The sequence below is a fragment of the Myodes glareolus genome, chromosome 3, assembly GCF_982192425.1.
Source record: "Myodes glareolus chromosome 3, mMyoGla1.1, whole genome shotgun sequence".
Taxonomy (NCBI): Eukaryota; Metazoa; Chordata; class Mammalia; order Rodentia; family Cricetidae; genus Myodes; species Myodes glareolus.
In genome coordinates this window covers 104,870,231-104,894,749 of record NC_142028.1, presented here as the reverse complement: position 1 = coordinate 104,894,749, position 24,519 = coordinate 104,870,231, and the positions used below count along the sequence as shown (strand labels likewise).

General features: G+C 40.8%; 1 protein-coding gene across 5 annotated transcripts in view; it reads left to right on the top strand.

The window, feature by feature from the left end:
* The window catches only part of Adamtsl1 (ADAMTS like 1), a 924,007-nt gene that overhangs the window by 717,473 nt on the left and 182,015 nt on the right, over positions 1 to 24,519 (top strand). For 3 of the 5 annotated variants that reach the window (XM_087904874.1, XM_087904873.1, XM_087904877.1), the window contains 5 exons: positions 1,529 to 1,640; positions 5,533 to 5,671; positions 17,357 to 17,407; positions 21,817 to 22,021; positions 23,597 to 23,744. In XM_087904874.1, coding sequence (XP_087761000.1) covers positions 1,529 to 1,640; positions 5,533 to 5,671; positions 17,357 to 17,407; positions 21,817 to 22,021; positions 23,597 to 23,744 — 655 coding nt within the window. The remainder of the gene's footprint in view (positions 1 to 1,528; positions 1,641 to 5,532; positions 5,672 to 17,356; positions 17,408 to 21,816; positions 22,022 to 23,596; positions 23,745 to 24,519) is intronic. The other 2 variants (XM_087904876.1, XM_087904875.1) reach the window with 1 other exon arrangement.

The following is a 24,519-nucleotide window of genomic DNA, read 5'->3' as shown; positions in this document are numbered from 1 at the left end:
TCTTAATATAACAAATAGTCCAAGCCTGGCCCGGCAGTGTAAATATTGATCATCACATCAGTCAATCCTCATGAAATTCATTGTTCATGTTAGGCACTTTTTCTTCTCCTGTAGTTTAAGTATGTTTGCTCAACCTTGTAATTTTAGGAACCATTAAAAATTAACTGTCTCATATTCCCTCTTTTAAAAACAAGTTTTAATTTCCAAAAGCACCAGTTTTATTTGAAAGTAGTTGCTTTTATAACTCGGTATCTTGACATTTGGTATTCTGGAATATCTACATTAGAATTGCCTAAATCTCTGGGCTTGGTCCCAAGAATTTGCACTTAACTAACTTCCAACTGGTGACTTAGCACATTCACATACATGAATCATTACACTGACAGGAAGACCCATGTATGTCCCTAAATGGGAAAAACATCTTAATTCTTATTTTTTTTTCTTCTCAACTACAGATAATATCTGTCATTTTCTGCAGTGTATGGCATTTATAATTTCCTTAAAATAAATTGTCTATTTCTGGTTTAGTTTTGTTTTTGAGATAGAGTCTCTCTACATAGCTCTGATTGTCCCATGAACTCAATATTTGATCACAAATAGATCTTATGATCTAACAAATAAAACTTGCCTGAGGATCAGAACACAGCGCTAGCCACATTAGTTAGCCATAGAGGCCAGTCAGTGGTGGTACACACCTTTAATCCCAGCACTTAAGAGGTAGAGGCAGACAGATCAGATCTCTGTTAGCTTAAAGCCACATTGGCTATACAAAATTGATCCAGTCTAAAAGAGACACAGAGCTCACACAAAGGTGATCCCAGCACTTGGAATCACACACCCCTAATCCCAGCACTAGGGAGGTGGAGACAGGAAGGGGTATGGCTGGGCAGAGAGAGGGATAGAAGGCGAGAGGAAACAGGAGCTTAGACTGTCAGTCTGAAGCAGCCTGAGGAAGTAGTCAGTCTGAGAATGCAGTCTGAGGAAGCAGTCTGAAGACAGGATGGCCCGTTTGGTCTGAGCATTGATAGAGGTAAGAACTCTCTAGTGGCTGGCCACTCTGCTTCTCTGATCGTCAGCATTAAACCCTATATCTGACTCTGGGCTTTTATTATTAAAAACAATTAGAATTCATGTTCTAGAGATCCTCTTTCCTCTGCCCCATGAGTGCTGGGACTGAAAGTCTACATGACCATTCTGAAACTATGTTTAGAAATCCACATAATTCTATAGTCAGTATCAAGGAAGATAGAAATAAAGGCAGGAAGGGAACTGTGGTGGAGTTGCCAATGGGGATTTCACCATACTTCTAAGTTATCAGCTCTGTAGAGGTAAGGATGATAAGAATATCCTGAGAAACATTCTCTGATACATAACGGGGTGAGTAACGGTGCCTTCCCACTTGAGGACCATTCAGACCCTCACATAGCCAAGACCTCCATACAGTGCGCATTCTCCACCAAGGTTACCATGGACCAGAAGCCATCCCCGCTCCCAGCATACTCCCAACTTTCCTGTCTTCTTCCTGCAGATCCATGACTCGGGGCCTGCAGACAGCACGGTCCAGTTCATCTTCTACCAGCCTATCATCCACCGATGGAGGGAAACGGACTTCTTTCCATGCTCAGCAACCTGTGGAGGAGGTAACAGTGCCTGCTCATCCTAGCTAGCCCAGGCCTCTATGAGGAAAAAACTGGTGTTCTAAGAGTGGAGTAGTAACTTCAACATAGAAGAATCCCTTCTTCTGAACGGAGCCAATTCCTGAAGCCACCCTGGGGTGGCCCAGGAAGCTTTTTCTTTGTGGAAGCTCCTAGAAAACATCTTTTTCCTTAGCATCATGGAAAGCCAGGACTAGTAATAGCATATCTGTTAGAGGCTTAGCCCTGCGGTGCTTGCTGTCACCTATGCATAGACTTGTCTGGTGGTCGTGATGTCACTTCTCAGGAAGCAAGTGACGATGTTTGTCAGGCTTGTTCCCTTAGAGGAAGTTTATTACCAGAAAGAAAATACAATCACTGTTGACTTAAACTCAGTTCAGTTTTGCCTGCACCCATCACCGCACACTGGAAGACATGCAATCACTCCATAAATTCCTGTCCCCACACTGTCACATCCATGTTACACACAGCATCTTGTGTTACTAGAAAAGACTTTTCCTCATTTTCTGTCTTTCATAATTATAGTAGATATGTCATAATTTCTTAGAACTATTTTTTAATAATTTATTCATTTCCCTGTAGGGGCCTACTTGGTTCTTTTAAATGCCATACTATTATAATGCAATAAACCACACAATACCTTTTTATCATTCATAATCCAGAAGTATGGTTACTAGAGAAAGGAGTTTAAATTTTGGTTTTTTTTGCCTTTTTTTCTGCGTATGGCTGCATGTATTACCAAAATCTTTCCAGAAAATTAAGTGTGTAAATATTTTAGGTTGTCAACATTTGTGGGTTATCTTCTGTTTTCTATTTTAATAAGTCTAAAATTAAATACATATTCCTCTAAAAACTGGCACATCATGAAAACTTTTTTCTCTAGTTGCATGGATGCTGGTTGATTGACTAACTTTAAATAGTTCATCCACACTGGAATTATTCACAATATGTAAAACCATAGTTCCTCAAAACTGGGGCAAATGATTATCCAGCAGTTTCTTAAAATAGAATATATGATGCAATTTACCAATAGCTGTGTTATTTCCATCTATATAATATGAACTAGACATGGTTCTAAATGCAGTATTGTACTTTGTCATAATTAGGGTTTCTATTGCTGTGATGAAGCACCACAACAGAAAGCAACTTGAGGAGGGAAGGGTTTATTTGGTTTACACCTCTACATCACAGTCTCTCAACAAAAGAAGTCAGGGTGAGAACTCGAGGCAGGAGCCTGAAGGCAGGAACTGAAGCAGTAATAATGAAGAAGCATTGTTTACTAGCTTGTTTCCTAGAGATTGCTCAGCCTGCTTTCTTGTACCACGGACTACCTGCCCAGGCTGGCACCACCCACAGTGCACTGGCCCTCCCATAGCCATCATTAATCAAGAAAGCAACCCACAGGATTGCCTACAGGCAAATATTAAGGGGTCATTTTCTCAGTTGAAGATCCTTTTTCTCAACTGACCCTCACGTATGTCAAGTTGACAAAAAACCCAATCAGCACCGATTTTAACTTAAAAATGATGAGTCAAACTACTAAGAAGTGGGTTTGCGTTTCAGTGCAATAGTATTCCTGTAGTTGATCCAGCCGATCTGAATAGAACACTACTGTCTTTATAAACAAACTGCTGGGCTGAGGAGGTGGCTCAGCAGTCAAAGAGCTTACCATGAAAGTAAAAGAACCAGCGTTCAGATGCCCAGAATCTAGTAAACCCTGGCAAGCTGTGACTGCCTGCCTGTAATTGCAGCCTCAAAAGGGAGAGAGAGAGACCTGGAAAAAGAAAACAGAAAAGCTACCAATTACGTGAATGTTCCATGAGAATAAATTTCTATACATCTATGACTGAATCATACAGAAAACAGACTTAAAGAAAAGGCATCTAACGAAATGCTTTTTTCTTCTTAAATGTAAACCATACCTTTCATAAAGAGGCAATTCAATTGTATGCACTCTGTATCATTTTCCTACATAATTTCTGTGGCAGCCTAATTTCAGTGACCTTGACAGTGGCTTACTATTAAATAAAGCAATTAGTGTTACATTCTTCTGTTTCCAGCCACATTGGGTCTCATTTTACTCACATGAAAAAGTAGCGCTATCCATGGTTTTCCAGCGTCAGGCCTCTGTTATGAAATCTGATTGGGAAGCCCAGGAAGAAGCCAAAGTTCCCTGTGGGGTGTGGGGGGATGCAGTGTCTTCTTGTCACTCCATGGAGCAGCCTGTTCCCTTGTTCTGAGAAGAGAGCTGTGGGTTCCCATGTGCGTTCCTGCTCTCAGATTCATGAGGCTGGCCACTTGGCCATGTGTGAAGAATGCTCACAGCCTTGGGACCCCTCAGAGGAAGTGTCACCAGGCCATGCTGGCCCTCTGCTTTCATTCCCCGTCCTTACTCAGTGGTGTGGACGAACTTTGAAGCAGTGGGTTTAGGTTGAAAGACAATGATTTCAAAAACCACGCCTTCAGCCTAATAATTTCTTATTTCTTCTTAGGTCTTACCACCTAATAAATTCTTCCCTTGAGTAGACACTATTCTCTGGAAAACTCCAAAGGGTTTAGCTTATAAAATTAGCTCCTTAGGAGGACGAAAAGTCAAAATTTGTTGACTACTCTGAGATATCATGTTGTTTAGCCTTCCCATAAAGCGCAGCCTCAGATGGGCGTGAGTCCTGCCCACTGCTTCTGCTGCTCTGACTCTTTTCATCTTCCCAGTAGAATTTTTAAAAGGTCTTTTTTTAAGGTCTTTAATGAACAATTAACTTTTGTGGGTGGTCTGAGAACAGAGCCTCAAGCCAGGAAATCTGGCTTCAAAAGCATCCTTCGACTTCCTAAAGCCTTTGCCAGTCCCTCAATGATTTCGATCTTGTTTCCAAATACATATTTAGTAATAACTCATCTACCTGCCAGGAAGAAAAGTCAGGGTTAGGGAGGGGTCTGGAGTAGAAGGATTACCAACTTTTAAAATTCCTGGTGCTTATTTATTTTCACTGCGAGAGTCTAAGTCTTGATCACTGCTTTCTGTAACGAAACAGGTGAGAAATCTCCAACACATAAATAAAAGTAAATATTACTTGACAGCTTTTTGGAAAGAGATATATCACAATTGTGGGAAGGGAAGCCTAGAAAATATGAGGCAGACACTTGATTTGAGGATAAACAACAAAGTCTTGGGAGAAAGTAAAATTTAGGTAGCAAGAAGGAAGGCCAAGGAGGGCTTTCCATTTTGATTTTTTGATTTTCATATTTTGTTATGCTTGATTTTGTTGTTTTAATTGTGTGAGGAAATCAGATTCATGGTCGCTGTTGTGGGGACTTTAAAGCTTGTTTATTCAGCTCAACTCATGCAGGCTGAAGTTAGACAGCCTGCTAAATACCCAACTCAGGTGGGACCTGATTCATAAATCTCCGTTGTTCAAAAAGGGCACATTGAGATTATTTTTATTTATTCCCTTATTGCTTGCTTTCTTAATGAATTGTGAGGTTTTTTTTTCTCCCTGGAGGCCACAAAGGATGCAATTTAGCATCCTTGCATATCAAGCTTAGTTAATAAAATTACTAATGATGTTTTTCTGTTATATTTTTATATTACACAAAATAAACAACTTCTTACCTCAGGATTTTATAATCTATATTCTTGTATAACTCAAGCCCTTTAATATAGCTTAATGGTTAAAATGAATAGATTACTTGAGAAAATATAGAATTTGAGGTCTACAACAGTGATAAATCTTCCAATTATAAATTTGCTTTCTCTTGAAAATGACTTAGGCAAAGGGAATAATTCCTATTAGTGGGAAATAGTAAAAAAAAAAAATCATACAGAAGTATATTGTGCTGGCACGTGCCTTAAGCGCCCTGGTTGGTTTGATGTTTACAGGTTACCAGCTGACGTCAGCTGAGTGCTATGATCTCCGGAGTAGCCGTGTGGTCGCTGACCAGTACTGCCACTACTACCCAGAGAACGTCAAGCCGAAACCCAAGCTTCAGGAATGTAACCTGGACCCTTGTCCAGCAAGGTCAGTTCAGTTTACCAGTTTATTTATCAGAAACACAAAGCAGGTCTCCAATCAGCTTCTTAGGTGAAAGCGAATATTTAACTTGAAAATAAGTGACGGGTTCCTGTCAAGTGTCTCCCCACCCCGGCACCCGCCCCCAGCTGTCTGTTAGTGGCACCCATGCTCCTTGCTCTTGCTGCTACCTCGGGAACTATGTACTTTATTTCTGTAAAGTGCTCTTCAAAGTCAATTCTTCTCTTTCTCTCCTTGACAAAGTCTGTCTGGTGCACATCTTGGTCTCTTGGTCGGGGTGATGGCATAGTGTATCTTCCAGCTCTTCCCTGTCCCTGATCAGGGATGTGGTCACAGAAGACTGCACATCAGGACTATAGTGACTCTTTCTAGCATAATCAATTCACACAGTTAATTAGGGTCAGAACCAGCCTCAAAATACTTTTGCTGCCTTTCAACAAACTCAGCCTTTGCTAAGTAGAAGTCAGGGCTTATTTCCAAGTCAGGTTTTCTTGAGGATCTGCTTAATTAACAGGTCTGAAGACTGAAATCTTTAACACCTTCACACACTAGTGTTTGTTTTGGAAAAACCATAATTGGTCCCCGAATCATTTGCAAGATCGGGAATCAGCCGGACTAATGAAGCGTCTTGACGATGAGTGATGGCGGGCGTGCAGGCGGAGAATCTGCTCATGCGCACTGCCTTTGCTTAGCTCTCTCTACCCTGGCGAGGGATCCTTCATAGTCGCAGCTTACTCATCCACAACTCACTGACAGCAGCTATGACAACTCTTCTCCTTAATAGCAAACATCAGTCACAAAGGCCAAATGCCAAAACACCCTTTCTTACACATGATTTCTGTGTTACATTTTAAATCCTACTTTGCCGATTATATATGCATGAAAGAACAGCTAGCTGGGCTGTTGCGTGAACGACGTAGGAGGAGAGCATTCTGTCTGCACCTTGTAGCGATGTAACTTGGTTTTTTCTTCTATTGTTGACATTTTAAAGTATTGCGCTGTGTTCTTTCTACCTTATGTCAAGAATTATAAATTAAACACACGACTTGAATTTGCCTTTATTAATTAACTTTTAGGAACCATAGTACATACATCATAAAAGTAAACTCCCTAAAGGGTCAGCAAAAACAGATAGTTTACAGTTTCCAGTTTTAGTTTAACTTAGCTTTGTGTTTATGTCAGAATGTGGGCTATCAAAAGTTAGATGTGATATAAAACAAAATAAGGTGTTAAATTTTTGCTTGACTTTGCTTTAGAAATATCAAGTAGTTGAAGTACTTTTAACTATGATAGTTATAGCAAACTAATTTGAACCCTATTTTAAAATTATCCTATTCATACATTTTTATCCATGCCTTTAGCAGGAAAAAACATATTTATCCCAATTCAGAGGAGTAAATACTGTCACCAAGACACTAAAGGTCTTCCATACACACGTCTGTGAAATGTTATGTCTATTTCCAGGAGAAATAGCTCCATTTCCCCAGTTTTATTTTCAATAAAGAAATAGCCACCGGAGAGGGTTTTGAAATGAAGCTTTGTTGCTAACAAGCTGAAGAAAATGTTTGTAATGGGAAGAATTTAGCCTTTGTTTCTGGTCTCTGATTTTTACCCACTCTTCTCTGTGGGAGTGACATTTTTGGCCCATTTCTTATTATCCAAAGGCAAGGAAAAAATGCTACATTGAAAGAAGGCTGCGTGTTCAGCCTATACCCTGTGTTATTTTAAAATATCTAATACAGCACACACAAATGTTGGGACAGGTGGCTATTAGAAGGGAAGAAGAAAGAAAAGAAAAAGAAGTTAAAAGCTAATATTAGAAAACGACTTTTTGATCGAAGATATAATTAGACAAAGCTGTAAAAATTAAGACTTATCAGTAGGAAAGACTGGAGGGGAGCTGCTTGGGGCGGGCGGGGGTCTACATCTTAGCTTAAGGTGCTCGGGGCTTCCTGTGGGGTTCATGGAGCTGTCTCATGTATAACTCTTCTGAATTCCAAGGGAAACCAGGAAGGAGTACGCTCAACACCGACAGGAGAGACTTTCTAAGATGGGTCTTTCTCCCATTGGACAATGGAGTCAAGTCATTGAGCATCTACTTTCTAATGACTACAGATTTAATGATGCCATAGTACAGTCAAACGGGATACAAGAACATTAAAACAACACCTTTGTGTCCAAAATTAGAAGTCTTCAAAATGAAAAGAAGGGCATTCTTAGTAGAAAACTGACACATTTTAGTTCCTATGTTGGTATATAAAATACTATTATATGTAGTCACTGAGATCACTATTTTTCCTGTAAATCTTGGGATCTGGAGCTTATATTAACTAGACCCAAGATCCTATTCAGTTAATTAGTTCAAATCTTGCTCCCTTTCAAGATTGAAATGTGCCACGAACCCCAGAAATGACACTAACTAGGGGCCGGAGAGATGGCTCTGGTAGCTGACAAGGCTTGCTGAATGAGGAGCATGATGGCCTGAGTGTGAATCCCCTGCATCCAAACCCAAAGCTGAGTGTGGCCACACCTCCCTAGAACCCCAGAGCTAGCAGGGTGGAGACAAGTGAATCCCTGGGGCTTGCTGGCCACCAGCCTAGCCCCAGATTCAGTGAGAATCTTTTGCCTTAAAAGACTGAGGTGCAGAGCGATGGAGTAGGACATCTAGTGTGGTCCTTTGACCTCCCCTCCATCACAGCTCCCAGGCACACACACGGACCACACACAGTATTTAGTAATGACATAAAATAATTGCCCGACTTTCAAGCCTCGGTTATGTTCCTTAGGAATATAACCCGCTCCTTACCACTCAGCCAGCTGCAGGAGTTCTCTCTGCTTCCCTGTGTGCCTCCCCACCTTCGTTTCCGCTTCTCCTCGTGCTCCTGTTTCCTCCTTAGACTCTTCATAACCTCTCATCAGTCAGCTGCCATGGTTACCGATGATGCTGAGCAGACCGTGAACATCTGGCCCTATTCTGTCTAAAGGGTTTTTCTTTTTTATGTTGTTATCACTTTCTCTGCTTCTAAAGGTTAATTTTAAAATGTGGATAAGTTAAAAGGCTAAAATGAAAACAACAGAACTCATTAATGCTCCCCAGTGCCCAAGATAAGCATTGTGACGACACTCGCTTTTCTTTTCGGCCTTGTCAATTGCACATAGCACAGATGGGGTTCTGTGAACTCAAGGATTCCTCGGTCTTTGTTTCCTCTCCGAAAAGTAAGCCCCAACACCCATGCCCCGGAGCAACCTGGTGTGCTGCTGAGGCAGGGACTCCAGACCGCTGCCCTGTCTGCCCCATGGCAGAACTTCCCTGGCTGCGCAGCTGTTCCTCCCGGCAGGGCTTTGTTGATCTCCGCTCATGTCACTGAGGCAGTCACTTTTATGGCGTGATAAAATACTTAGTTTCCTAGCCAAAAGTGGACCCCAAAAGGGAGCCAACACTTAAGACGAAGGAAAGGGGAAAAGAAGTATAAAGATTTAATGGCTCTTTGCTAAAATTAGTACAGTTTTTCTTTGGCAGCTCTGAGCCATGATGTCACGGGGTAATCACGTGTTCTTACACAGTCTGCTGTAGGTGCCATGATAGTCCGACTTGAGCATTCACAGAAGTGCAGAGGTACTACCCCCTGCCCATCAGAGAGCTCCTGGATGCTTAGGTCTCTGTTCTGCGCTATTATGAACGGTCTCCCAGGTCACAGACGTTTGGGATCTAATCACATGACAAAGCTATCATGCATCTGCCATGGCATAACTGTCACTTTCCCCTTACACCAAGGGAAGCTGTGTTGAAATTTGTCCAGCAGTTCCTACCACTTCTGTCTCCTGGGTAGAAGGTCACATCTATCACGGGGCTAGAAAGCCTCAAGTTATTTGCTTATGGGAAAGGGACAGCAGAAAAAAGAGTTAAACTTTCCCGTCTAACAGGCACTGCTGTTCTCAGAGCAGCTTGAAATATAGAACATGCAACCTTGGGCTGTTGTGAACCTCATGCAAGGCACTACGGAAAGAGCAGAGAATCTCTTCACAGATTGACTTGACACACACCTTGCGTTTCTTCCTCCAAGGCGGTAGTAAAGCGTCTTGGTGGGGGTGAGACAGGTGTAAAGGGCTCTCACTCCACTGCCATTGTCACAGTCACTAGCAAACAAACCCAACTGCCTCGGAATTCCACCTGCCCTCGGGAATTTAGAGCAACAATATCCAGCAGATATCCCAAACTTGAATGCCCCAAGTGGCAGTTCTGGTGAGTCAAGTGGTATTTGGGGCTCATCAGTTGGTGTGTGTGTCTTGCTTTTATTTTTCCAGCTCTATTTTAATTTGGCAATCAAGTATATAAATATCACTGGCTGGCGACCACATTGTGAAAAGCGGATCTCAGATTCGAACCCTAATGTGACTGTAAAGAAATACTCTGTGCCTGGAGAGATGGCACATGCGACCTCCTGGGTGACTAACCAGCCCAGGGCAGCAGAGCCAACGGGGAGGAATGGGAGATTTGCAGCGGCACAGCCTGGCTTGAGACTGAATCTGCCGCCTACCAGTTGGGCAGCCTTTGGCAAATGACTTCTTCTCACTAAGCCTTAGATTTTCATCCTGGGAAGTACAATAGCAACATAAAGTCACCATGAGGAATAAATGCTACCATACATTTAAAGAGCTTAGTGGGGGGGCCTAACACACAGTAGGCACTCCGTAGACGTTAGTTACTACAGCTAGGACTGAGACCATGGTTGTGCTGACAGTATCGGTGTTGCCTACGGAAGCTGCTCTTCAGACATTGGATTTGTTTTTATGGTTTTTGTTTTTGTTTTTTAATCCATAAAAAGGAAAGGCAGAATTCTAAAATTCTCTGGGTTGTTCTAAAAGCAGAAGAGAATCCCTAGGAAAACATCATCTTGAACCTAAATCACATGTGTGGGGTTTCTAAGGTCTTATGCAGGCTGACGGCTGAAGTCTTAGTTCCCAGGTATCAAGAACAACCCTCCCCTAAGCAGCTGGGAGTCATTGCCATTTGTTTCCCTAACAGGAAAACTCAATTTAAGACTAGAAAATGGTTGGTTTATTGAGGAAGCAAAATTAATTAATTAATTAATTGAAAAGTGAAGGTGCATCATGCAAGTCTGAAATACTTCGTTTTATTGCAACAGTGAATGATTTAGAAAAGAAACCACCTCCTTCCAACCAATCTCATTTAAATAAATTCTAAAAAAAAAACCTCATAAAACCTTATTTCTGTTTCTGTGGATCTCTATGGGATGACAAAGCAGAGTTATCCTGCATTGCAGAATGTATCCACATGCATAATAGAGCCAAAGCTCAAAGACACGCCTCCCATCAGGGAAACAGTCGCATATGGCTCCAACTCAGTTATCAAGCAATTCATTTATCCTGTCAAATCAGTTCATAGTAAGAGTAAGTCCACTTCTTACATGACCTTTCAAAGCTTTAAAGCATGTGACTAATGATTTGTGCAATTCTTTTAGTTACCTTGGGAGTTCCAAGGAAAGGTAATGTCATCATCCTTATGTTTAACTTCAACCTACCACTGTGTAAGACATTTCTTTACTCGATGTCTTTAGTTTCCCATCTGTAAAATACAACATTTCTGCCAGGAACTTTGAGGATTCTGTGAAGTAATGGGTGGAAAGCTCCTCGCCAGGCTCCAGGAACTCGGGGAATCACAGCTCTCGTCATTAAGTGGGGACTCAAACGGCTAAATTGACCTCTCCAAAGTTACCCTCATGAGAAGTTTACAAGATGCTCACATGTTCATTGCCTCTGTTTAGTTTCGTATTCCCCGTGGAGTTAACAGGCCAAAGAGGAAGCCGCATTCTCAAGTGAGGCTCCATCAAAGCAAGCTGGAACACGGATCTAAGTGCTTCACAGTGTCTCTCTCCCCACAGAGACGCAACCCTGGTGCCATCATCAGCACAGATCCTGCCCTCCATGCTGCCTGCCGTGGCCTGTGAGGTCGGCTTCCAAGGCAGCATAGGACAATTTCAGTACAAGTTTGTGTGTTTGACAAAGTGAGCAGAAATCCAGATGAAGCAAACGTCTTCCATGTAACCACAAGTATCGGTGTTCATGCAAATCATTGTCTGGGGTATAAACAGTAGAGGAAAGTAAGTCCTAAGACAACAACAGTCCTACTTATTTAAAAGCAACACAGAAATGATGTCATTCATTAATGTCAAGAAAGAAATGCCAAAAAGTAGACATGCAGAAAACTTGTATCATTTATTCTAAGAGGTTAAAAACTACCCAGAAATTTGTTTTATAGTAGAAAATGAATTTTTGAGAAAAAAATTCAGATCATGTTAGTGAATCAGGATTCTTGAGTCTGATCCCAGGTATCCTTAATTGATTTGGCATTATTGCAATTTTTAAAAATCAGGACATCATATAAAACATTTCCTCAGCTGATTCCAACTTGACTCTCTGTTAAGAACACTCCTGTTTCAGGATATTGGAAGGTGTTAGGGGAGGAAGAATTTGGAGATAATCATCCCAGTGGTTATCAAGTTGGGTACTAAGCAGTCACTGGGCAGGGAAAAGTGAGGCAAATTCCACAAGCCTTAGTTTCTGGTCTTCCATTCTCCTTTCATTGTAAAACTTATAACTAGCCCACCACTTGGATTTTCATAATGTGGAAGCAAAGGTCCAGATGTCTGGTACTCAAGGTTATATACATTGAGAGGATGTAGCAAGAAGAACATCAACATTCAACCTCACCACTTCTTGGGTGGTCCTCCCTTCATTTTCTGCCCCTCAGGGAAAAGCAAAATACTTGGTTCTCTTTCAACATTTCCTTAGTCTCTGCAGTGTTGTTTAGGAAGAAGGTGGTTTCTATTACTGCTGGAAATTATCTAGAGAAGATGGAACCCTATAACCAGAATACTGTGGTACCCATAACTTCATTCTAAAAAAAGAAAAAAAAACCCTCTACTTGCCTGGTCTTTGAGGCTTAATGTTTGGTACCATGTGAAAGGCGAAGAGTCAGAGGAGTCAGCGAAAGTCGGGGGCCCAAAACTGCACAGTATGGACCAACATGATGTCTGAAACACACATGAGATGGAAAACAAAGAGATCTTCATGATGTCCATGGTTGCTTCTGGGAATGGAAAGATATAGAGTCAAGTGAAGTGTGCCAGCAGCCCGATTTTACTACAAGATACACTTTAAGGCCATGGCAAATAGAAGAAGCAAAAATGCCTCCATATAGGGTAGGTGGAAGAGTGGAGCTGCTTTGAGCAAGGACACCATACACGAGAGAAGCAGTTTGTAAGGAAGGAGGGCAAGTTGTGTGGGTCTCCCTGGTCTCAGAGACTGGAGTCCACACCTCTGTCAGAAGCCAGGAAAGGGATGTTTAGTGAGAAGAGGTAAGAGGTCTTGAGAGATTCACCGAGATGAACTCCATATGATTCATATCCCTTATAAAGAGAACCTCGTGTGTTAAGTGTCCATTAGGATTTTTCTTGTAAAGATATATCACAGTACATGAATTCCACAGTTCAGTCATGTGACCCTGATTCTGGCTTGATTTTTTTAAGGTCATGTCTATTGCTTAGAAGTTGCATCTTATCAAAAACACTGATGACAACTTATGCTAGAGAGGATGCTGGGTAAAGGGAGCACTCCTGCATTGCTGATAGGAGTGCAAACTAGCACCGCCACTTTGGATTTTAGTACAGCAATTTCTCAGAAAATTAGGAAACAACCTTCCTCAAGACCCAGCAATACCACATTTGGGTATATTCCCAAAGGATGCTCAATCGTACCTGAAGGACATGTGCTCAACTATGTCATAGCAGCATTATTTGTCATAGCCAGAACCTAAAAACAACTTAAATGCCCTTCAACTGAATAAAGGATAAGGAAAATGTGGTACATTTACACAATGGAGTACCACACAGCAGAAAAAATGGCATCTTGAAATTTGCAGGCAAATGGATGGAGCTAGAAAACATCATTTTGAGTGAGGGAACCCAGATACAGAAAGACAATTATTACATGTACTCACTCATAAGTGATTTTTAAACATAAAGCAAAGAGAACCAGACTACAAATCACAATCCCAGAGAACCCAGACAACAATGAGGACCCTAAGAGAGACATACATAGATCTAATCTACATGGGAAGTAGAAAAAGGCAAGCTCTCCTGAGTAAATTGGGGGCAGGGGAGAGGGATGAAGAGAAGGGAGAGGCAGGGAGGGGAACAGAGAAGATCATTCCTTCACAAAGCCTCGGTGACCTTTAGGTGACACATGGAATTGGGATGATGACCTTATTTAACCCACGTGGGTCAGCTCCAAATGCCCCCATCTATGCTTTTCCTCAATTGAAATTTCATTTTACTTCAGTATTCTAATTGTTAAGCTCGTTAGAGGCAATATGTTATTTTAGAACTTGCAAAAGCAGCAAGATGTTTTTGATAGCAAGGAAAAAAACATCTAGCCCCCAGGAACCAGACACTGCTGTTAGGTATTTCTCTACTATATGTGTGGAAGTATATATGTATATGTGCGTGTGTGTGTATACACACATGTATACTTATATGTGTTCTTGTGTATTTCTGTGAACACATACACACAAGATAAAAATTATTTTATTGATGAAATGTGAATACGTAAATTTTAAATTTAAATTCATAATGTCATGAATTTAATGATATATTCTATTTTGTACTTTTTCAGCCTCTATATTATTGAAAATGGTTCAGAGTGTTTTGTATATTTATATTCTAGATAATATTTCATTATAAGAACCTGTCATAACATCATAGCATTAGACAGTTGAGTAAAGTGTGCTCTTTGTGTAGATTAGGTGGGAGGTGTCTCTTCCTTTCTTATCCTCAGCTTCTACTCTCAACACCCCTTGCAATGAGAGTTTTAGATGGTGTCAGGGCATGCCGTTGTGAAAATGCACAAGTGGTCAGGACTATTGAAGCAATGAAGAATGAGTAGTGTGCCCTTATGGTGTCCCTCTTGACAGTTTTTAAAATTGTGTTCACTTCCTTCTCTCCTGTCCACGTATTCAGAGACATGTCTGAAGGTATACACACAAACACAGTCACATCTACGCCCAATCTAGGGAGACTTTCATCGAGTCCCTTAATGGCTTCCCTTTCCACCATCCTTCATAATGTGCACTTTACCTGAGAACAAAACCAATGTGTCTTAAAGGTACGCAATGATTGCCTTCCCCTCCTTCACAGTGCAGTCAAAGATCAGGACTGTGGTCAGAGCCCCAGGAGGGAGCAGAGCCAAGGCTCAGGAATATGCACTGAGGGCTGGACAGAGCCCCATTGTTTTGCTATCTTTCTGTTTTCACAGGTGCCACAAAGTCATTTTATGAGTCTTCACCATGACCCGTGCCACAGAAAGACAAATAGAGTTATAGTTTTGCTGAAACCAGGTTTAAAGCTTCGTGCTCAAACACAAACACGGTTTCTAACACAGCCCAAGGTCGCGACATCTCTGCGCTCCCCCTATTTATCCCCTTTCTTCAGCTCAACTTGTCTTGCTCGATCTTGCTGTCTCCATTCCAAATATCATCAGCTGATAAATCAGGTGACAGAGACCTGTAACAGTTCATTCTCAGATTGAAGATGACAAATTATGGTGATAAATTCTTCCAGGAGAGAAGGCAGCGGTCCGCATTTCCACGTGTAGAAACTGATGTACAATGAATTGATGCAAGGGTTAGATAAAACTTAACTTCGTTCTATTTGATTGATACCGTAATTCACTTCTATTAAATAGCAGTATATTTCTAAATTTTAAAAAGAATTTGAAACATTAGTGTCCTTTAATCCTTTTAAATACTATCATTTTAAAGGGAACATTCTCTTGATTATTAGGTACAAAAATTATGAAAAAGGGATCTCAAGTTTCTAACAAGAGTCAGGATTAAGCTTTTTTTTTTTTTTTTTTGCAAAGATAGAAAAGAATAGGACATTAACTCCCAAAGCAGGATCGAAATTGAATGTGATAATCACTTCATTGCTCCCACAGCGTCGCTCTCATGGGCCCTGGGACATAAGGCTGACATATCCAGGTGTGCTCACTTATTCACATACCAGGAAATCTTAGCAGAAAATGAACAGAAAACATTCAAAGAAATGAATACAGACATTGTGTTTCTTTACGTCCTTCTGTAAAGCAAAGAGGTGAATGACCATTTCATCCCGGGAAATCTGTCTTCATGGCTCTGTTTCTGTTTTCTCTGAAACACATCTAGACCCTGTCACCTGTCTCCTTCAAGTTCAGCTTTTTAGAGCCTTACAGTCAGTTCTCTTTTCCTTTCTTTCTTTTCATGATTTTCAGTCAGTGTTTTTTGTCATCTGATCCATAGTAAGGCCATCTGAATGCTTAGATCTGCTAGCTTTGTTTTTAAAAGTATGATACCATCCCATGTTAATTGATGGAATCCAAAAGGAAATCGATTTATTTAAATGTAAGTATAGACATGCTGAATGTATGTTAATTATTACGTAGATATATAAATATATACACATGTATCCCAAAGATACAAACAGAATGTAAAGGTCTCTTTAATGTTCAAGACAGGAGCTCCTTAGCACTTGTCATATGAAAACGAACCATCTTCCATGTGTGCCCTTCCGTGCTCTGCATCTACCCTGTTCTTCATATCCCACCCTAGATGGAGGCTCTGCCGCTCTAGCACCCTACTTCAACAGCCTAAGTAGTAAGAAAAGCTTTACCATCCTGGGGGTAGTCTTCAGTCAAGACCCAGTCTTACCAAAGGGAGGCATTAGTTGAAATGAAGAACTTGGGTAATGTGCACTGGAGACCTGAAGACCTGCAACACAGCCCGTGCTGTCCTTCCTTGCGCATCCTCCAGTCACACAGCGTACAATAATGTCCTTTCCTGCGGCTCTTTGGCCATTCCTCTGTCTCTGAACCTCATAGGTTTCCCAGGGTACTAATTGCAGCCGTAACAGACACAGTCACCATGATAAAGCAGTTAGCCTCGCATAATATTTTACAGATGAGAAAGCTTTCATAGTTGTGGTCAGTTTCATGACTTCATTTTGGTAGGGTGTTTGCTCTTGCTAGCCATTGCTTATAACATTTGGTAGTTCCTCCCTCCCCTTTATAAAACATCCAAGTGGCTACCCTCCAGGTACTGTAAATCTTTAGATCTGCCAGAAATAGAAGCATATTTGCTGATGCATGCTACAGTCTTGTCAGTTCTGTGGTCCATAACCTCCTGCTTACATAGCTTTCTCTTTCATCAAATGTGAGACAGTAACTGTAATTGCTCGGTGGGCATCTGGAAGTAACATTAATAATGACGATAATAATAATAATGACCTCATAGAATGGATAATTTGGGGGATTCAAGAACATTTACAAGCTTATTGTGCCATATAGTTAATGATGAGGTGCCAAGGTTTCTCACTACCCCCCTTTCCAGTGGTATTTCCTGCTCGGATCAGAGGACTAATTATAGAAAATAGTGTCTTTTAAGAGCTTTCCCCAGCCCACAGCATACACTAGCATAAAGCTCCAAGTGTTCCAGTGTTGTTTTCAGAGATGATTTATGAATGTTGTTTTGCAATTGTATAAAATGTGTATGATGTAATCATTTAGTGTTTATTTATTGTGTGTACCTTCTACTCAGAGGGTTGGCATTATTGTTCCTAACAGTGACGGATACAAGCAGATCATGCCTTATGACCTCTACCATCCCCTTCCTCGGTACGTAAATCCATCATCCTGATGTTAGAATTAGCACATCCCGCTTCTGATGCTGTAGTGTATGTGTGTAAAAATGTAGAGCTGTTTTTCTCCAAATAAGATGATAGATGACAGATTTGTCAAGTCCATTCTGAGTGCCCCGCTTGAGTAATCCTGGCCTGCTCAGAGTGTAAGCTTGTCGTTCGGAAACCGTTTGGATAGAGTCACATTTAGCTGGAGCGGATGCAGTCACTCATGCTAATTAGCTCCACTACGTCTGCTTATGCCCTTGGAGTGGACACAGTAACTCACTCTAATTAGCTCCAATATGTCTGCTTATGCCTGGGTCTTTCTTTCACTCCCTTTCCACTGCCTCGCTGGCTCCTTTGGGTAGGAGCCTGGTCGTTCCAGAGCCATTGCTGACTTAAACACACACCGCCTGATGTGTGGCCACAGCACGGCGAATATGAAGTTCCACGCATGGCATTATTCTAATAGGGGCTTCCTGTGCCCGTCCTTTATTTTTGAAAAATTATAATTAATTAAAGGGAATTTTGTATCCTTCTTGTTCAGCATATTTTACAGTATAAGGTTTTTTTTTCAACACACAAAGGTTAATTGCTACATTGTTTAGCTAAAGTATGTTTTAAAAACTAGAAAAAGGGTTATTCAAATTTTAAAGGACTTTTTATCTTTATATTTGAGAGAAAACTGAAGTTGCTGAGAAAGGTACTAGTTGCCAGTTGTATTGCTTGACCGGAAATAGCTCTGCAGGTAGCAAAAATTAGGATTAGTTTTAAATAGCTTTGCTGTTTTCTTTACTAATTTGCCCCCCAGGGAGTCAGCTGCTGTTTAGAGTCCTGGGTTTCTATGAGACCATGAGCAATTTGCTAAATCCTAAACTAAAACATGTAGGAAAAATAACTGTGTTTTGAACAGTAAAATTCAGTAAATTTAATTGATAGTCTCTGAATTCCTAATATATTACATCTAATTGGATGCTAACCCAACTGTCCAGTGATACTTCATTCTCATAGCCCTGGCTCAGCAGTCACAGCTACAACCCAGATAAGTAAACATGCATGCTCACTAAATATGAATTAGTGTGTTCTCTGTATGCATTCACACATATATACAAACATATACAAGTGTATTTACATGGATAAAAGTCTCCAGTAACTGGCAGGAGACTGTCTGGTCCCTGTTCTAGTAGCCATGTGCAAAGGGAGAGTGACTGACACTAGATACAATTGTTGCAAAATGTGTGACTAAATGGCTTCCTCCCCAGGTAGTTGGCTCCCACCTGCTGTCCTTGTACTGATAAGACAGTAAGGGACCTCAGAATTCCCCTTAGGTATCTTTTCCCAGAAGTCTTCTCCTTGGTAGTGTACTGGAAAAAAATCAAAAGATAAGCACAATTGAGCCAAGATTGCCCTTGATTTCAGTTTCTGTGTCTGTGAAGTAAGTGTTCCGAGGACACATGATCTGGTTGTCTGGAGGAAAGCCATGTATTTTAAAATAAAAATGGAGTTGCGTGTCAATGTGAACAACACTGAGTATTTGTTTCTCCCACCAGGAAATCTCTAGGTTCCTGTCATCGTCTGTGATTTTGCTTGTTTATTTTTTCCTTGTGCAAGTAATACCTTTCATATGGTAGTCTTGTCTTCTTATAGAATGAGACTTCCCGCAAGTGTCTAAAATCTGGGGCTGCCTCCTGCCTATGGTCCCACTTGCTGGTTTCTGCACCAACTCCTGTTTGCTTATGTGATGTCTATTCATCTCAGCGGAAAAGAACAATTCAGTTAGCAAACAGACTGTTTCTTGGCCCTTGACTTCTGTTTTCCCGTAGTAGTAAAGATACAAAGTCGGCTTCACTGACAGCTATTTCTATAAATGTGTTTCCATTTAACAAAATTAAAGCTCAAATAGTCCTCCAATAGCAATTTCTTGATAACTGAAGCAGAAAAACTTCTCTCTAAAACACTTAAATAGGCTTCAGACAAGCATAGATAGTACCCACTTAATACATTGTGGTTCTTTCCTGTTTGATGCCTTTGACTTAGCGTAAATACCAACCTAATTCTCATGATGAACTCATTGATTGACAATGAGCTCCTTCCTGTCTCTTTTGCGACATCCTTTTTAATTTTGAAAAATTCTTAAACTAATCATAGTGTGGATTTAAGGTGATTAAAATCCAAGTGCATTTTGTGACATATTTAATATTCTTCTCGGACAAGATTTTTTTGATATATTTTCTTTTGTCTGTAGTATTCACCCTGGTCACTGTTTTAATACCTCATGACAAAAGAATGTCGTCTCTAATCTTTCGTTAGACTTTAGCATAGCTAAATATGCTGTGCTTCAGGATTCCCTGTGGCCTCATTATTATATGGGGAGTCATGTGTCACTATTTCGCAAACAGACCTGAGTTTGTGAGCTCGAGCCATGCTAAGAATCTGCACAGTAATATTGCCCTCATCTATCTTGCTGTGGTCCGTGATACCGAGAAGAGTGCCTACATTCACTAGTGAAATTGCATGGTTAAGGCAAGCATTGAGACAGAAATTAATCATTCTCCCTTTCATGAGGGGTGAAGTTTCAAGGTTTTAGAGGGCCAATTAGAAAATGTTTTCCCTTATAGAACAGCAATCATCTAGGTGATTAAATGTCCATTAAAATATTGCTGCCTTACTAGCAGATTAAATGGAGCATGAGAACATACTTATGTATTCAGCCCATCTTCAGGCTGAACCAGGCCTGTTCTCCACCTTGAGAAGGAAGTCATGCAGAGATTAACCTAAAGGCAGACAGAGCTACCTTATCCTTTTGCAAGGAGACCTCTGCAGAACCACTTCATTCCCTTGAAAGGACTTCTATTCAATCGCTAAGGGCTAGAGAACTTCAGTTTCCCCATAGTAGCAATTTTTTATATATTCTCTGGGGAAAATGCTGGGTTTGGAAGCAAGGTTTGGCTGTTGGCAGTGAAGACGATGGTGTGCCTAACCCTGAACAGTGCAGATAAATGTAGGACATAGGAAAGACACAGGCGTTCTGGTTTCTGCAGAGGAGAATCAAGCCCACAGATATATGAAACTTACTTATAGAATAATGGGCTGCCTGCTCCCTATGCAAAATTTAAAAATGTAGTGATTCAGATCTGACAACTCAGGGATGTTCTGATTCTTTCTCATTAAGATGAGATCTCTCATGATTCTTTAAGAGTTCTTAAAGCTCCATACCAGTGCTAACTATCAGAATACACGTAAGAAACATTCATGGCTCCCTCAGTGCCATACTACTGTAAACAGGAGCTCCATGTGTCTAAATCTACAAGAGGAGAGACAAAAATCAGATAGCGATCTGGTCCTAATTGCTACAGAACTGGAAGGAAGGATGGAAAGGAAGGAAGAAAGGAAGAAAGGAAGGAAGGAGAGAAAGAGAGGAAGAAAGAAAAAATAGAAAGAAAAAAGAAAGGAAAGAAGGAAGGAAGGAAAGAAAAAAGAAAGAAAGAAAAGGAAGAAGGAAAGGAAGGAAGGAAGGAAGGAAGGAAGGAAGGAAGGAAGGAAGGAAGGAAGGAAGGAAGAGTCTAAGTTCTCTTAAGCATCGTTGGCAATCTTGTCATTTTCTGCCTTAACAGTATCTCTGTTCAGTCACCATAAGCCTTTCAACCAAAACTAAGCAACTAAGCATGTTTACAAGTCAAGGATTTCCTTACTGGAGGGCATCTGTGGGTCTGTCTCCAGCTAGAGAATAATACTATTATTGATACTTCTGTTCCTCAACTTAAACACACTCAGCAGAGTCTAGGCACCTAGCTTGTGCTGAGTGTGTGGAATCCTGGAGCTGACAGTTGCAGAAGGGAGAGAGAAAGAGCTATTGTGTAGGGAGATATGTATGAGCTCCTCCTATTTAAAAAAATTAAAAACCCAGAAGTGATAATATAAAATATTGAAGATAAAAGTATACACCAAGTGGGAAACTTTTGTGTTTGTTGCTTATTTCAGCTTTAGACCTCACAGAAATACTTAGTGCAAAGTAATTAAACATTAATACATATATAAATATATGCACATGTATGTGTGTATTTTATATATATGTATATATATACATATATAAACATATATATGCAGAAACTACAGAAAGAGGAATGCAGATAGAATCTCCATTGTAGCTAGGTTACAGACAGCCCAGACATCCAGTAGATTGCTCCCCAGCCTGTAGCCTCCTATATCTGTGCTGAGATTTGAGGCTTATAAAACATTCTTGCCAAGGTTGAATTTTGCCACTTGATGAAGTTTCAGCCTAGGGAGAGCTTTGGTTCTCTGGAGAAGCAGTGATCGGCCCAGGGCACCGGGTTGGTGTGACAGGTCACTGAGGAGGTTTGGCAATTTGCACGTCCGCCCTGATGACTCCCCTTGCTTCTGTAGGTGGGAGGCCACCCCGTGGACCGCGTGCTCCTCCTCGTGTGGGGGGGGCATCCAGAGCCGGGCAGTTTCCTGTGTGGAGGAGGACATCCAGGGGCATGTCACTTCAGTGGAAGAGTGGAAATGCATGTACACCCCTAAGATGCCCATCGTGCAGCCCTGCAACATTTTTGACTGCCCTAAATGGCTGGCACAGGAGTGGTCTCCGGTAACTGTGCCCTCTTTCTTTATTCATTAGGAGAGTAAGTCCACTCTTAGCTCGCACCGCCATGCTCTGCTGAGTGCCCTGTGCAGCACCATCCTTCTCTGCCTGAGGTCTCAAAGCCTCTCATCTTAGCTCCTGGAGGACGAGTGCCCAATCTGACCAAACATTTGTTAATCTTCCTTCGAGATACTTCAGCTTCGCTTCTTCTTCTTCCTATTGGGAAGCAAATGCCTTCGAAGAGTTATTGAGGTTGAATGATCCTTACTCTGTGAGAGCTGCTTCCATGAGATAGCGCAGCAGATTTTTTTATTATGTTTGTATTATGTAAAGCAGGTCTGGATAGCTTAAATATACAACTATGTATATATTCACTGAGAAGAAAAATGATTAGATGAACATAGCACAATAGTTAAAAACAGAAATGAAGTAGAATTATTGAAACCAAAAATGCTACCAATATTAGCTGTTATCATGGCTAGAATTGAGCTTAAAACATTCTTAGCTGTGTGTGTGACTCAGGCCTGTAATCCCAGCTCCTTGAGAGAGTGATTCAAGAGGCTTGTGAGTTCAAGGCCTGTTTGGGCTACATAGGTAAACTCTAACTCAAAAAAAGGAGTAAATTTTAAAAGAAAAAGGCTAGTGATATGGCTCAATGGTAGAGCACTTGCCTAGTATGTCCAAAGCCCCAGGTTCAGGTTCAGTCCTTAGTACTGTACAGACATAAGCGCACACACACACACACAACACACACACACACACACACAGAGAGAGAGAGAGAGAGAAAGAGAGAGAGAGAGAGAGAGGCTTATTCTTAGTTTCCTGCTTACAATGTAAAGAAACAAAAATGGAGGAAATAGAAAGATGTCGAAGCAAACCACTGTGTCTTTATCCACAAAACAACAACAGTAAACACAACAACAAAACATCGCACTGTGTCTGTCAGGACAGATTTAAGAGCCAGGCGTTCCTATATCAGACCTACCCCAGGGCTGGCAGAATTTTCAGAGACACTGTCTGCATCTGCCCATTGACTCAGCTCCTGTCAGGGTTTTATTTTTTTTTCCATTTCAATACAATGAGTTGCATTGTCTGTGCTGTGTTATACATTAGATGTGGTGATAGCTTAACATCTCTCAATACCCTTGTAGAAGTCAGTATTTCTTACATTTTGGACAGATCTGCACAGTGTAACTAAAGTTCTATGGGTCATTGAACTTGAGCATACTGTAGCTTTGGGTATCTTTTGTGGAACTGTATTTGAGTCTTTCTCTGCAAACAGTACAACTAATTGATATATCCTCCAAAAGCTTAAAGGATGATGTAATTAACTTCACCTCTGAAATCCAAACAGAAAAAAAGATCAAATAACTGGTAAGAAGTGGCTTAGATCCACCTGAAGGACTCATATACATAAATATGTGTGAAACTATATTTTATTTTTCTAAGAAGTATACTTCTGTAAGTCTTGGGTGGGAAGTAAAGTAAATCGGGCTTTGCCTATGAGTCCTCTCTCTCTCTCTCTCTCTCTCTCTCTCTCTCTCTCTTTCTCTCTCTCTCTCTTTTGCCATCTCTTCCCAGTGCACGGTGACGTGTGGCCAGGGCCTCCGGTACCGTGTGGTTCTCTGCATTGACCACCGAGGAATGCACACCGGGGGCTGCAGTGCGAAAACAAAGCCCCACATAAAAGAAGAATGCATCATACCCACGCCCTGCTACAAGCCCAGAGGTAACCGGATGGGGACCCTTCACCCTTCCTCCATGAAGACAGGCATTCCAGCATCTCACATCTCCTTGGATTGTTTTCTAAGATCCCAAAAGTTCTTAGCAATGATTCTTTATAACACAGACTAAATTAAATAGACTTGGTTCTCCTTACATTTTCAATTTTTTTGTCTTATTTTACAATATTTTTAGTTTTATGCAAAATAATGATTTTTCACTATGGCATTTTCATTTATATATTTTATTCATATATATTCATATAAGTATATACACATACATGTGTGTGTTTATGTGTGTAACCTACATTTATTCACCCACCACAGTGCCTCCCTGGCACTGGCACTGGCCCATTTTCTCTGCCAAAATAGTTCTGTGATTCAGTATCTCGTGTGTGTGTGTGTGTGTGTGTGTGTGTGTGTGTGTGTGTGTGTCTGTGTGTTCTGATTGTAAGATAAAGCATGCATTTGTATTAGTCTTTCTGAGTCTGGCTAATTTTATTTAATATAATTATTGCCAGTTCAGATGATCCTGACTACATCCTTTATGAAGTAGCACATGTAGAAATCTATATATACACTTGTCTTCCAACTCATAAAACTGTTTGAAAATCATTGCTGAAAAATATTAGATTCATCTTCATAAAGGGAGACCAGATTGTATATATATATATTTCTGTATGTATACATATATGCACATATATATTTGTAATTTACTATCTCATTTCTTACTTTTAAAAAGAAGGAACAAATCCAAATATTTCTATTTTGCTGAGCCTAACA